Genomic DNA, 13973 nt, shown 5'->3' with positions numbered 1-13973 from the left:
ACTTCCTATTGCCAGAAATAAAGTTACTTCCTACCAAATGACCAAAAATTGTTTGGCCTAAAATCATTTCAACTAAAATAATCTTCGGAAACTTATTTGACCTAAAATTATTTGGCCTAAATACGTTTGGCATAAACATATTTGGCCCAAATCCATTTGACATAAATTTGTTTGGCCTAAAGTCATTTGACCTAAAACTATTTCGCCTAAAGGCGTTTGGCATAAAGTGACATAAAATAATTTTCTGAAACTTATTTCACCTAAAATTATTTGGCCTAAAGATGTTTGGCCTAAATGTATTTGGCCTAAAGCCATTTGACATTAATTTGTTTGGCTTAAAGTCATTTGACCTAAAATTATTTCGCCTAAAGTCGTTTGGCATAAATATATTTGACCTAATCTTGTTTGGCATAGTCACATGGCCTAAAAATATTTAGCCTAATTTTAGGCCAAATTATTTTAGGCCTACTGGTGGGTACCCGTGGAAACGTGAGCATATTACAACGATTACAACTCTTTCAACTTTTTGAATCGTTATACCTCAAAAACGGTTGCACTTAGGAAAAAAGGTATTTTGTATTGATAATTATCTGATATACAATTTTTGTCTTGGCTAATTATATGATAAAACTTACCGTTTGGCTGAAAATCGCGAAAACCCCGTTTTTGTGACCTTTGACCCCGAATAAATTTTTTTCCATGTGTCAGATCGATGAGGACTTTTCACATTTCATTTATAATGGTGTTTTGAACAATCCTACCAATTTTGCTGGTCGCAAATTTTTGTAACCTCGGATGTCTTAATTGACCCGACTATTATTCATGTATTTCCAACTTAATCTTAACCTTACTTGTTTCAACATGTTTTGCTGCGATAATAAGAGTACTGTCACAAGCGTAGGTGCTGCCGAGTAGTAAGAGTAGTGCTGTGGGACCAGCTGCAGGGTTGGCCACTTGCTCTGCATGCCCCAGGTGGCGCGTCTGGGATCTCAGTTCGAAGCCCTGGTGCGGTCGGACGCAAGGTTCGAGGTGCTAGCGTCCTGCGGCCTTGGCGTGGTCGTGTTCCGGCTGGAAGGAGACAACAGCCTCACGGAGAGCTTCCTGCTTGAGCTCAACTCTGCAGGCCGCACTTTCTGTGGCAAGGCGGTACTCCGGGGGCTGTCTGCCGTCAGGTACAGTCTCCGAGGGGGAGGGTCGATCTATGCTGCTTCACATGCACGAGTGTGTAAGTTTAAATTAGTGCCTAGGATATTAATTATTCCTTGGATGTTTAATCCAGTAGATGTGTCACCCATAGCAGGCTCCGAAGTGATGTTTTGTTGGAAATTATGTGGGTAATCAGCTCGTTTTTATGTCTTGGCTACAATGCGACGTTGTGTGTTTACATTTAGTGAGCTCCTCTTAAATTGAAATTTATATAAATAAATTTGCTTTGGAAGACCGTTATGCCCTGATAAATTCGAATAGGTTATTAAAAACATTGTCATATAAAAAATAGCTGAACAGATACAAGATTATATTTAATAGTAATCGTGAATCGTTGGTTAAGTGGCTTGTTCACGTACTGAACCATAAGAAAATGTTTTACCAACAAAATTAGCTTTTTGTATTACAACGTTGAATTTATATGTTCATGAAGTATTTGAATGAATCGTATACCAAATTAGTAGTATATAGGAAGGTCGGGTAGTATCGGACACTTAAGCTTTTTTTAGTATATCAATAGTAGTTATGCATTAAAATAAAAATTGTGTATCTGTTAGAAATTATTAATATTGTATCTAATTATATCTTAGAGTACAAGAACCAAACTTCGAAATAAATCATAAGAAAATTGAATACATGTAGAAATAAAGTATTTCAGCTTTTGAAACATGGGGGGTAATATCGGACAGTCATTTCTAACACATATATTTTACTAGTAAAATTTAATAATTATTGTCCATTCGTATCACAGATATCACAAATATAAAAAAGAACATTTCCCTCAAGACTAGTGCAGTTTTTATGTGCCCACCCCTTACATTCACTACACTGAATCCAGTCTTCATTCTCATTTTCACATTTAAAATTCAGCCCTTCTTTGCTGTTTTCCCCCTGTTTTAACCTGTTTAGTACCTTTTTATGAATTCTTTGTTTTGTCTGTGGCTTGGTTCTGACGTTTTTGTTCAAGCATGGTTTTGTAAGGACTTGAAGTTAGAATTTGGCTTTGGTCTGTCCGTCGTTTCCTTTTATCCAACTTGGCAAGGGTTACACTTGGACGCGGTGATAGTTTCTTTAAGATGGATAGTTCCATGGATGTTGAAATGTCCATGGGTGATAAAATTTATTTGGATGTAGAAGGTTGGTTTTGAAATCTTTCACTACCTGGCGAGATTTTTAATGTTGAAAGGGGGTTTTGGAGATTAGATGATGAGGCCAGTTCATATGTTGATGATGATGAGAGGTTTTGGAGCACTGCACTCCCTTATGAAGCTGAAGATGGTAGTTCACATGTTGATGATGATGATGATGATGATGACTGGACCTTTTGAAGCACTGCAGTCGCTGTTGAACCTGGATATGGCTGTTCATATGTGGATGTTGATGATGACAGGACCTTGTGGAGCACTGCACTTCCTGTTGAAGCTGAAGATGGTAGTTCACATGTGGATGAAGATGAAGGGAGGTTTTGGAGTGCCACTCTCCCTGTTGAAGCTGTAGATGGCAGTTCACGTGTTGATGGAGAAAGATGGCTATGTAGCACTGAATTTTCCATTGTGGCACCTGGTGGTTGTTCAAGTGAGTTCTGTTGGCCTATTGTCAGACTAGCATTCAAAACACCTGTCTGTAGCGACTGTGTATGAAAATTCAAGTCAGAGAAAATGTTGCGATTTAATGGGTAGATTCCTGTGCAAGCAAAGGCAGACTTGGAGAGTTTCATTCTACATACTTTGGTCAAAGCTTGTCTCACGAGCCCAGCAAAATCATTCAAAGTTATTCTTAAATTTGCATATGCTCTCATCCACAACGAACATGCCTCATTGTATGCATTTTTAAATGGCTTCATGAATGTTCGGTCGAGAGGCTGCAGCTTGTGTGTAGTGTGTGGTGGAAGACTGAGCATATGAATGTTGTGTGTGCGAGCAAAAAGAATATGTCTAAGTCTTTGTGGCTGGCGTGACCATCAACAATCAATAGTACTGGATGCTCTTCGGTAGGGTTGACTCGCTCACCGAAGGCTTTTATCCATTTCAGGAAACCATCATTATTTATCCAACCACTGGGCTGGCCATAAAAAACACTACCTTCTGGGGCATCTTTAGTGAGTTCCTTATCGATTCTCACCCGTGGAAACATAAACAAGGGAGGAATAAACTGATCACCTGATGCATTGATGCAAAGAAGAACAGTCACATTTCGTCCTTATTCTCTTGAAGTTAATTTTCCCATGTTTTTTTTCCTTTTCACTGTCATGACCTTAAGATGATTTGTGAGCACTACTGATACGCTGGTCTCATCGACATTGAAAATTTGCGAGGGTTTAAATGATTTTGCCTCCATAAGTTCTACTAGTTTGTCAAAGAATACATCAACCTTCTTCTTGGTAAAACCTGCAGCTCGATTCAAACTGGTAGACTCAGCAGATCTGAAGCTCAATCCTGGGTGCCTTTTAATATAATCATAGTAAATGTCTTTTCCAGACATTCTTTTCTCTGGGTTGACACGATGTGGTACATTTAAATGTTCTGCAAATTGAAATGCTAGTTTTAAGAATTAATTTTTTTTAATGGCATTAGTTACCTCTCTAGACTATTGAGATGATCATACAGAAGCCCTTCTTGCTCTTAGCTAAACGTAAATTGAAATAAACATAAGGATGGTTTCAGTTTCATTTTTTCTCCTCTGGCAAGTAGTTTAATTCTGTCACCTAATGTACTTTTTGGGACAGAAAACCGCTCACTGGCTTCTCTGATGCTCATATGTCCACTTTTCACACCCTCAATTGCTGACTTCATATCACGTTCTGCCCACTTTCCTCGCATCTTCCCCATATTACCTGAAAAATAAACATGCATCGCTGAGAAAACAAGCCTACCAACGACTTTGTTTGGCGCGATTCCTACAAGCGATAGTCCAAGGTGTGGTATCCATCGGGGATTGAACCCAGATCATTATGGCAGATGGGGAACGGTCTGACCAATCGACCGCTCCTGCCTTGGTGTATTCAATAACTGAAGTGCTAACTAATAATATTATTCCATCAATTCCAATTTCTTTTAAGGTTGGAAGATTATATGAGCCTGTTATGATTTATTCTGTTGGGGCCTAAATTATAATTTAAAAATAAATGCAACTAAGGCAGTGCATACAAAAATTAATAAATTAAACTAATGCACAAGAAGTAATATGAGATGCAAATGTCTAAACAATATTGCAATGCAATACTACGACCACAAAAACTTTATATTAATCTCACTGTCCGATACTAGCCGACAGAATAATGCCCATAGCAACATATCCGATACTACCCGACGTACAAGTTTTCAGAAACATTGCACCATCAAGGTTAACAATTGAAGGGCTTCGTGCAGTATAGTGACAAGCCACATCATGCACAAACAGAGATATAGCCATTTTAAACTTTTACCAAATTCTATAATTCTTGTTATTGCTTTATTTAATGTGAGGATTAATGATTATATAACTTAATTATTGGAAAGCATATTTGCCACTTGTATTTTCACCAATGGTGTAAATTGAGACCAGTAGTATTTTTTCAACTATCATTTGTGTAAATATTTGTGGCTTATCACTTTATTGCTCATCTCATAAGTTGCTCAATATAGATAAATAATACTGTGATAATGCACATGTTTGTGAGGCATGTTATATTATTGCCTTGCTTTAATTATCAAATTATATATGTAATAAACACATATGGTGCATATAGAAAATGTCTGATCAGTTACTCTAACATTAGTGCGATTTATTTAACTGAAATCACGCGAACAAACAAGCAATACCAAATAGGCAGTAAGTGGAAATAGCACTTAAAATACAGTAGTATATTCTTTTTACATAACAAAGTTTAAGTCAACAGTTCCACATCTGCATCAACATCCGTAGCACTATCAGGTTGAAGTCCATTATAGAAGTTGTGGTGGACAGGAGGAACAAACGGAAGAAGGCTTCGCACATCATCCAACTTCTTCTTGTTAATCTTCAGTGATGTTGTATATTTCCTCAGCAGATTACAAAGTTTTTTTCCCGTAGGTCTGCCAACCTTGCACAAATTCACCTCTTTGTAGTATTCATTCACTGCATGCTTAATGAAGAAGCTAGTAAGTTTTTCAGAAGTGAACTTGAATGCAAGCGCGGAAGAAAATTTCACTACCTGGCCACATTTTGTTTTCTTAGATTTCCTTATATTTTTTAAAAGACTATCCATACTAACAAAATCAACATGTGACATACTTATCACTTTCAAGGGTCTCTTTCTGTTTGCTTTTTTTTATTATATCGAGCCATTCTGTTAGTGAAAATATTTGAGAAACCTTCCTGTGGCACTTCTCTATTAAAGCAAAATCTCTGTCAGATGGCATATGTGTGTGTCCAGCTATAAGAAAATAATGATGAATTTCCTTAAGGCATTGTTCTTTGATGAGTTGATTCCAAAGAGCTACTACTGGCCAGTTCTTATTTTGGTAAGGTAAGTGGACTTTACATCTCGTCAACATAGATTTTTTAAACCATAATATTTTTGCCTTTAAACTTACATTTACATCAATAACTTGACGACTGCTCGTTGCAATCAATATATTGGCTACTGCCAACTGCCGATTGAAGACTGCTAAGCAACAGCACTCTTTCCTATATTTTATATAAAAATGTAATAGTAAATACTAATATTGTTGTGTGATAATGCCGTGCTAATGTAAACTAACCAGCAAGATAATGATATGCCACACTTCTTTTCACACCGGGGATATTTATATAGGTTATTAATTATCCAGACAATAAAACATAATTTACAACATACTTATGTAAATAAAACTTATTATCTAGTGATAGGGATAAAATTCGCAATTGTATTCATGATTGTATTAATATTTTGGCATATCATTAAATATGACTACGTCAATACCATTGGGAGCAAGAGTATGATAAGCCACAAATTACAATTAATACTTACATCAGACGAATAACTTGCAGATTCGTCATCCTTTGGTTTGTAGGTTTCATCCGCATCACTATCATCAAAAACTGAACAATTACTTACATCATCACTGTCCGAACTTGCCTCAGAAACACGTTTTCTTGAGCTACATTGTGGCATGTGTTCACTGATGTCGGCCATCTTTAACTGTGGCTTATCGTGTTATAGAAGAGAAACACATGAAAATGGCAGTTAAGCATTAAGATGATTTTGAGGTACTGCTGCTATCTATTGAGATATTTACTAACCTTTTGCACACACGATAGATACAGCATCCCTGGCCCTAAAAATAATAAAATCTCACTTTTCATAAAAGTGTGGCTTGTCACTATACTGCACGAAGCCCTTCAATTTGTAAGTAAAATAAAGCCTACTGTATATTGCACACAGATGTTTTAAGAATATCAAGAAACAATTAAAAATATTTTTCACTTACCTGCATTGATTTTACATGTACCTAAACTTAACTTCGTACACAGAGTCTTATCACACATACAATAAAATACTCCGCTGTTATAGAGTGACACTGCTAACAGCCGCAACGTGCTGACATCTAGCATCCTTCAACTCAAACTAACGACGCGTGACCAGCAGGTGCTGCCACCTATTGCGGAATGGCGCAAATGTGTGGTGTCCGATACTACCCGCCGTCCGGTACTACCCGACCTTCCCCTAAATGGAGAAAATCCGTAATATTTTCTCGAAATTCGACAAAAATGTAAAAATTTGTAAAAAAAAATTAAGTCATCAATTTAATAAAAATATTATTTAAAAACACAGTTGCTTATTTCGTTATGGTCATTATCTTGGATTATAGAATGTTGCATTTGTTGTTAGGCCCGCCATCTTGGAAGTGTTTGACATCATCGTTGAGTGTTTCGTTACAGACACCACCTCGGATTCTAGATCGTTGCACCGCCATTTTGTAAATCAATATTTTTTATGGTATAAAATCAGGAAAAATTTTAAAATTTATAAAAATTTAATAAAAATTAATATAGAACACTCCGCCATCTAGGATTATAACATCAAAATCACTATATTAAAAATCCGTAATTATTCTACTATTTTAATGGGAAAATATTAAAAAATATAAAAAAATTAAATAAATAAAATTTTAATAAAACACACACTTGATACTTCCTCTACAGGAGCCGCCGAAAGTCTAACCTACCACCACTAATGCCAAGGTTCATATATCGCCAACTAGTATTATGCCACGTCCGCCATCTTGTTTACATCTACTGGAGGCCAATATAATGTTTTCGTTTACTAGAGTGCGCTACCATCATGTTAGTTTAAATTTTATTCACAAGAATAATATAATCATTTATTACTGTGGACACCGTCATATTGAAATTTGGACGCCATGTTGGAAATTCGTTATAATTTTGCAGTAGTACGTAATAGTATGTCCGGCAGCCGGCGCCAGGCAGTGGTGTTGTGGTGTTTTCCGCCATCTTGGATTGTAACGTCACGGCGGCCATCTTGGATGCCCGTGGCCTTGACCCCGGCGGCCATTTGAGATCCGCCATCAAGGATCCGCCATTTTGGATTATGTCATTTTGTTTTTTCGAACATTCCAGTAAATTATTTTCCGCCATTAAGAATTATGACGTCACCAATTCAAATTACGCCATCTTGAAAATCTTTATTTATTATCCTATTTTGATGAAATATAATTTAAAATTTATAAAAAAATTAATTCAATAAATAAAATATTTCAAAAAACACATTTACGACATGGAGCACGCAGTCCTCAGTTCGAACCCAGTGAGGGAAAAAAAAAATGGCGACCGATCCTTCCCTCACGGTGGCTGCTGGCAGACTGACCCCTACCACTTTTTTCATAGCATATATCATCTACATTCCCCCCTTCACACCTTTTATTCTTAAAAAAAAATTTATTGTAAAAAACCACCACACCCACTACCTCACTACTACTGTTGTTGTTCTCCCAACCTTTCAAGAAAAAAAATGTTCACCCCTCCCTCCCTCTCACTCTTTACCATCATTCCCACCCCTACCACCTTCCCCCTAATTTTTTGAGGGTATAAATACCGATTGCTGGACACGGGAAGCCTTCAGTTACCTGTGTTTACCACACCGAGCGAGATCATTACATATACCTGCATCAGCTCAGTAGATACGTATAGTCGGACTTTGACTTTGTGCGCACAGTCGGACTTGATCGATTAGCACAACCGGACGTGTTCGATTCCCGCGTCAGGCAGCCGACTTTTCACAACATGTCATCAGGTAAAGATGGCGACGAAGACTTGGCCACGAGACAGCTGTTACGACTCGTAATATTAGGCCTGAACGGCGGCAGGCCTCAAGCAGCGTCCGCACCGTCCGTCGATCCTCCGACTAGTCCATAACGAACGTCAGGGTCCAGCGTCGAGCCTCGTACAGTGTCCAAACCGACCGTCGTCCTCACATCTAGTCCCGCACCCATGACCGGCGTCGAGCCTCGTGCAGCACCCCCATCAACATCATAATCATCATCAGCAGCAGCAGCAGCAACAGCTCCACGAATCAACCAACGTTCGTCTACAACCGGCGGGCTACGTCAGTCCTCTTACTAGACACCGAGTCGTTCCCCCTTCATCGACTTATCGCTTCCGTGATGGAGCAGCTCAGACAGTGGCTTGGAAATTGACGAAGACACCATCACAGGTGAGGAAAACCTAGACCCCTTTCAAACCGAGGGCATTAGTATGTACAGCGAATTAATTGTCGGTCATAGACGAGTAGCGTACTTGAATTCAAACGGTGTTAAACAAACACAGTTTTGTAATGGAAAGGTTCACACGATAATATTCTACGGTCCGTTTTACGAGTGTGACTTTGTACACAATAGATATTGTAAGTCAGAAGACTTACAACTTACAACCACCTACGACCAAATAGTGTATTTACTACCATGTACCCTAGAGGACATGTGCACTCGTAGCCAAGAAGAATCGTAGGTGGAAATGCGAGGGCGCGACACATTATATTACGAACTACGTCGACCGGATTCGATCAAAGTCACACTGGTTGGAGCGATTTAATGGTTCGAGTCATCGGTAGTGCATACGTGGAAGTCAGGTGCAAATCACAAAGTGCATGATGTCCCCCTGTACGCTCTTCAAAGAGTCTAGGCCTACACCAATAACATACACCACATCGGACAAGCATAACGGACTCCAGTCCGTAATGTTCAGCCCATCGCAAGTATGTAACATGGTCAGAGCAATGTCTCTTGAGCTGCGCTCTCTAACTCGTCCAACGGAGAAGTGACAGCTAATTTCCCCCACCACGCAGCCACATGACAGGCGCAGCAAGTCATCCGGCCTGTCCTCTGATGCGTCTTACGTGTTAGTCTGATCTTGCTGTTATTCCACCCCACCCCACCCCACCACACCTCACTCCACGCCACCCCACCGGTCATTGCCCGGACCGTGAGACAGCGAAGCCAACTGAGCTATCTCTCTCTCTCTCACACTCTCTTTCTCGCTGGTCAACTATTTATTTATAAATAATTATATCGCTCACCTTTAAAGTTTGTAAATTATTTTACAGTATTTTGTACACTGAAAGATATTTTTTTATTCACCTCTATATTATTTTCAAATTTAAAGATTAATTTACTGTATTTAAAGTATTTTGTATACTGAAAAATATTTTTTTTATTCACCTTTAAAATATTTTCAAATTTAAAGATTACTCTAAGTATTTATTTCAAGTATTTTGTGTACTGAAAAATATTTATTTTTTATTCACCTTTAAAGTATTTTCAATTTTTTTTCTCATCTATCTTTTTTTTAGACAACTTGTAAATTTATTTTTCAATACCTGGTATTGTACTTGTTTGAAATAATAACACACACACAGTAAAGTACATTTTTATTTTTTTTGTAAATATATATTTTACATATCTTGTTATTGAATACATTTTTTTTCTTTACAAAACTATTTCAAAGTATTTTTCCTTTACAAATTTTACAATTTTTTTTCCTTCACATGTACTCTGAAAGAGTTACCTATTTTTACTCCACTAAGCGAGTTCATCACCTATGCCTACATTTAAAAAAATTACATTTTGAGTCTATAATTTTTTAATTTATTTTTTTCTGACACCAGTTTGGGTATTGATGTGCTGTAGTGGCGTAAATTCACATTCTGATAAACTTATATTACGGTACATGTTGCAAAGTTCTCGGGTACACATGCATGATTCTATGCGGGCCCATTCCTCTTTGGTTTGCTTGATTTATATCGTGTGGGTAGCCCGTCAAAATGTTCTAAGCATCGCGTCGAATCTTGTGGGCCTAAAATTTCATGTTCTAAAGCGAGGATATCACTATTGAATTTTGTTAAGATGCTCTGATGTGAAGTTGTGTTTCATCCAACAAACACAGAAACTTCATTCCCGGTCTACACATGTTAACCGCACACTCGCTGCTCACACAATCTTTAATGGTAACTGAGGCTCCTTCGTCAAACACGTTATTTTAAATATATAAATGTATATTGTTGGTACACCTCTACGTGGTTCATGGCCTCCTCACAGTCTGGTTGCTCGTAAATGTACGTCACTGCATGGAGCATGGGAATGGTACATTGGAAAACTTGCGATGGGCTGAACGTTACGGACTGGAGTCCGTTATGCTTGTCCGTTGTGGTGTATGTTATTGGCGTAGGCCTAGACTCTTTGAAGAGCGTGCATTCGGACATCATGCACTTTGTGATTTGCATCTGACTTCCACGTATGCACGTCTGATGACTCGGACCATTACATCACTCTGACCAGCGAAGCACTCTGTTCGAATCCGGTCGACGTAGTTCGTAATAAAACGTGTCGCGTCCTCGCATTTCCACCAACGATTCTTCTTGGCTACGAGTGTACAGATCCTCGAGGGTACATGGTAGTACACTATTTGGTCGGAGTTGGTATACATGACAGTCGTCTGACTTACAAGTCACACAGTCACAAAATCACACTCGTAAAAGGGATCGTTGGATATTATCGTGTGAACCTTTCCATTACAAAACTGTGTTTGTTTAACACCGTTTGAATTCAAGTACGCTACTCGTCTATGACCGACAATTACATCGCTGTAATTTCTAACGTCCTCGGTTTGAAAGGGGTCTAGGTTTTCCTGACCTGTGATGGTGTCTTCGTCACTTTCCAAGCCACTGTCTGAGCTGCTCCACCACAGAAGCGATAAGTCGATGAAGGCGGAAGGACTCGCTGTCTGGTAAGAGGACTGATGTAGCCCGCTGGTTGTAAAAAACGTTGGTTGATCCGTGAAGCTATTGCTGCTGCTGCTGCTGCTGATGCTGCTGCTGATGATGATGATGATGTTGATGGGGGTGCTGCACGAGGCTCGACGCCGGTCGTGGGTGCGGGACTAGATGTGAGGACGACGGACGGTGCGGACGCTGCTTGAGGCCTGCCGCCGTTCAGGCCTAATATTACGAGTCGTAACAGCTGTCTCGTGGCCAAGTCTTCGTCGCCATCTTTACCTGATGACATGTTATGAAAAGACGGCTGCTTGACGCGAGAATCGAACACGTCCGGTTGTGCTAATCGATCAAGTCCGACTGTGCGCATAAAGTCAACGTCCAACTATATGCATCTACTGAGCTGATGTAGGTATAGGTAATGATCTCGCTCGGTGTGGTAAACGCAGGTAACTGAAAGCTTCCCGGGTCAGGCAACAAGTATTTATACCCTCAAAAAATTAGGGTTCAGGGGGTTGGGGTGGGAATGACGGGGAAGAGAGGGAGGGAGGGATGTGTGAACATTTTTTTTTCTTGAAAGGTTGGGAGAACAATAACAGTAGTATTGGGGGTGGTTGGGGGTGGTTTTTTTACGATAAAAAATATCTTTTTATGAAAAAAAGTATTTAAGGGGGGGAGGGTAGATGATATATGCTATGAAAAAAGTGGTGGGGGGTCAGTCTGCCAGCAGCCACTGTGAGGGAAGTATCGGTCGGCTTTTCTTTTTGCCCTCACCGTGTTCGAACCGAGGACTCCAAACTCCATGTTGTAAATGTATGTTTTTTTTAATATTGTTTATTAAAAATTTATTAATTGTTTATCAATGTTAAATTTTTTCATTAAAATCGGATAATAAATAATAAAAATTCAAGATGGCGGAATTTACCTCGGTGACGTCATAATTCAAAATGGCGGAAAACTAAATGCCTGAATGTTCGAGAAAACCAAATGACTTCATCCAAAATAGCGGATACAAAATGGCCGCAGTGGTAAAGTTCAAGCCCAAAGGTCAAGGTCACGGGCATTAAAGATGGCCACCGTGACATTACAATCCAAGATGGCGGAAAATACCACAACACCACCGCCTGGCGCCTGGCGCCGGACATTCTATTACATACTACTTTTAGCAATAAATTCGGTAAAAATTCATAAATTTAATTTTTTTAAATGTTCAAATAATATACTGATAGAATCGATTGACATATGACCTTGGTTCAATCATTTGTCAATGAGAAATTATAATTTAATGTTAAAAATTCTATATCATAAATCATGTTCAAAATCCTAAAATAAGTTTAAATTTCTAATATACCAGTCTCCAGTAAGCCGTTTAGACCGTCATCTTCAAATTTTGTAATAATTGGACTAGAAATTCGAAAACAAGACCAAAAATTATTAAATAAATCACACTTAATATACGCACTGATTAAATGATCGACTCCTGTTTCAGTTCGATCCATGGTCAATACAAAAATAATTAAATAAAATAAAATATCACATTCATGTAACATAAAAGTGAGTGGTTAGATATTTTTTTTTACAAATACATTTTATTCTCTAATTGCTATTCTACTACAGGAACATTTGGTGAAGTTAGCAAATCTTATTAACATTTAGTTATGCATTGGTTTTAACTGACTAATTCTTAGCTCCTATCGGTTTACTGAAGACAGAGAGCAGCCAGATCCTTTGCCTACATAGTAATTACTTCCCGACAGAATTTCTCGATACTACTTTTAACAGACTGCTCACATCGTCGGAATTGTAAATGGGAGTATTCACTGCTTTGAAAGCCACGTCTTCACTTTGTCCGCTGTGCCGTTTATTAGTGAGTTTGGCACAGATTTAAAATTGTAATTTTAAATATTCATTTTTAAATTTTTTTTGGATTTTCATTCTTATTTAAATTTTTGTCAGACTTCTGCACACTCTTATCAAATCTTTTTCATCCTAGTTCTCTATTTGGCGCACTCTAGTGGCCGTGTCCTTAAAGTATTTCCCCCTCTCTCTCTCTCTCTCACTCTTCTTTGGCCGCCAGAGCGCACTATTGTCCCCCCCCCCTTTAGCCCCATGCTGGTTGCAAGACACCTAGCGCGAGATTTGCGAGTCGAAGTTAAACTTAGTTCGACTGCGCCTCCACAGAGCGCGCGGCGCTCGACGGCTATCGAGGTTTTTACCAAGCAACAGACCTTTGTTTTACCTTGCCTCGGACGTCTTCGGCTCCGTTCGGCGCTGTGCCATATCCCCCCCCCCCTCCCCAACATTTTCGGCCTTCCGGGACCCAGCATCCTTTTTAAGACGATCTAGCTGCCATGGTGGATTCAATTCGCGGGCTGTTGGGCTGACTACATCGGCGTCTCTGTCGAGCTGCACCTCGACTAATAAATCGCGTGTAGATCTGCCTTCTACTGCGCTTTAGGATGTCATCGTCTTGGCCGAGGGAATTTTTCCCTAAACTTTTCTTTATCTTCTGTTAGTTAGTCAGCCAACCCGAATAGCTACG

General features: G+C 38.9%; 1 protein-coding gene across 1 annotated transcript in view; it reads left to right on the top strand.

Moving 5' to 3' along the window:
* LOC134531227 (histidine decarboxylase-like) overlaps positions 1-13973 on the top strand; it is an 849422-nt gene that overhangs the window by 794955 nt on the left and 40494 nt on the right. The window contains exon 13 of the mRNA XM_063366899.1: positions 973-1172. Within this exon, the coding sequence (XP_063222969.1) occupies positions 973-1172 (200 nt within the window). The remainder of the gene's footprint in view (positions 1-972; positions 1173-13973) is intronic.

Source organism: Bacillus rossius, chromosome 3 (genome assembly GCF_032445375.1).
Source record: "Bacillus rossius redtenbacheri isolate Brsri chromosome 3, Brsri_v3, whole genome shotgun sequence".
Lineage (NCBI taxonomy): Eukaryota > Metazoa > Arthropoda > Insecta > Phasmatodea > Bacillidae > Bacillus > Bacillus rossius.
Note: the sequence above shows the minus strand (reverse complement) of the source record. Positions and strands in the feature narration are given on the sequence as shown.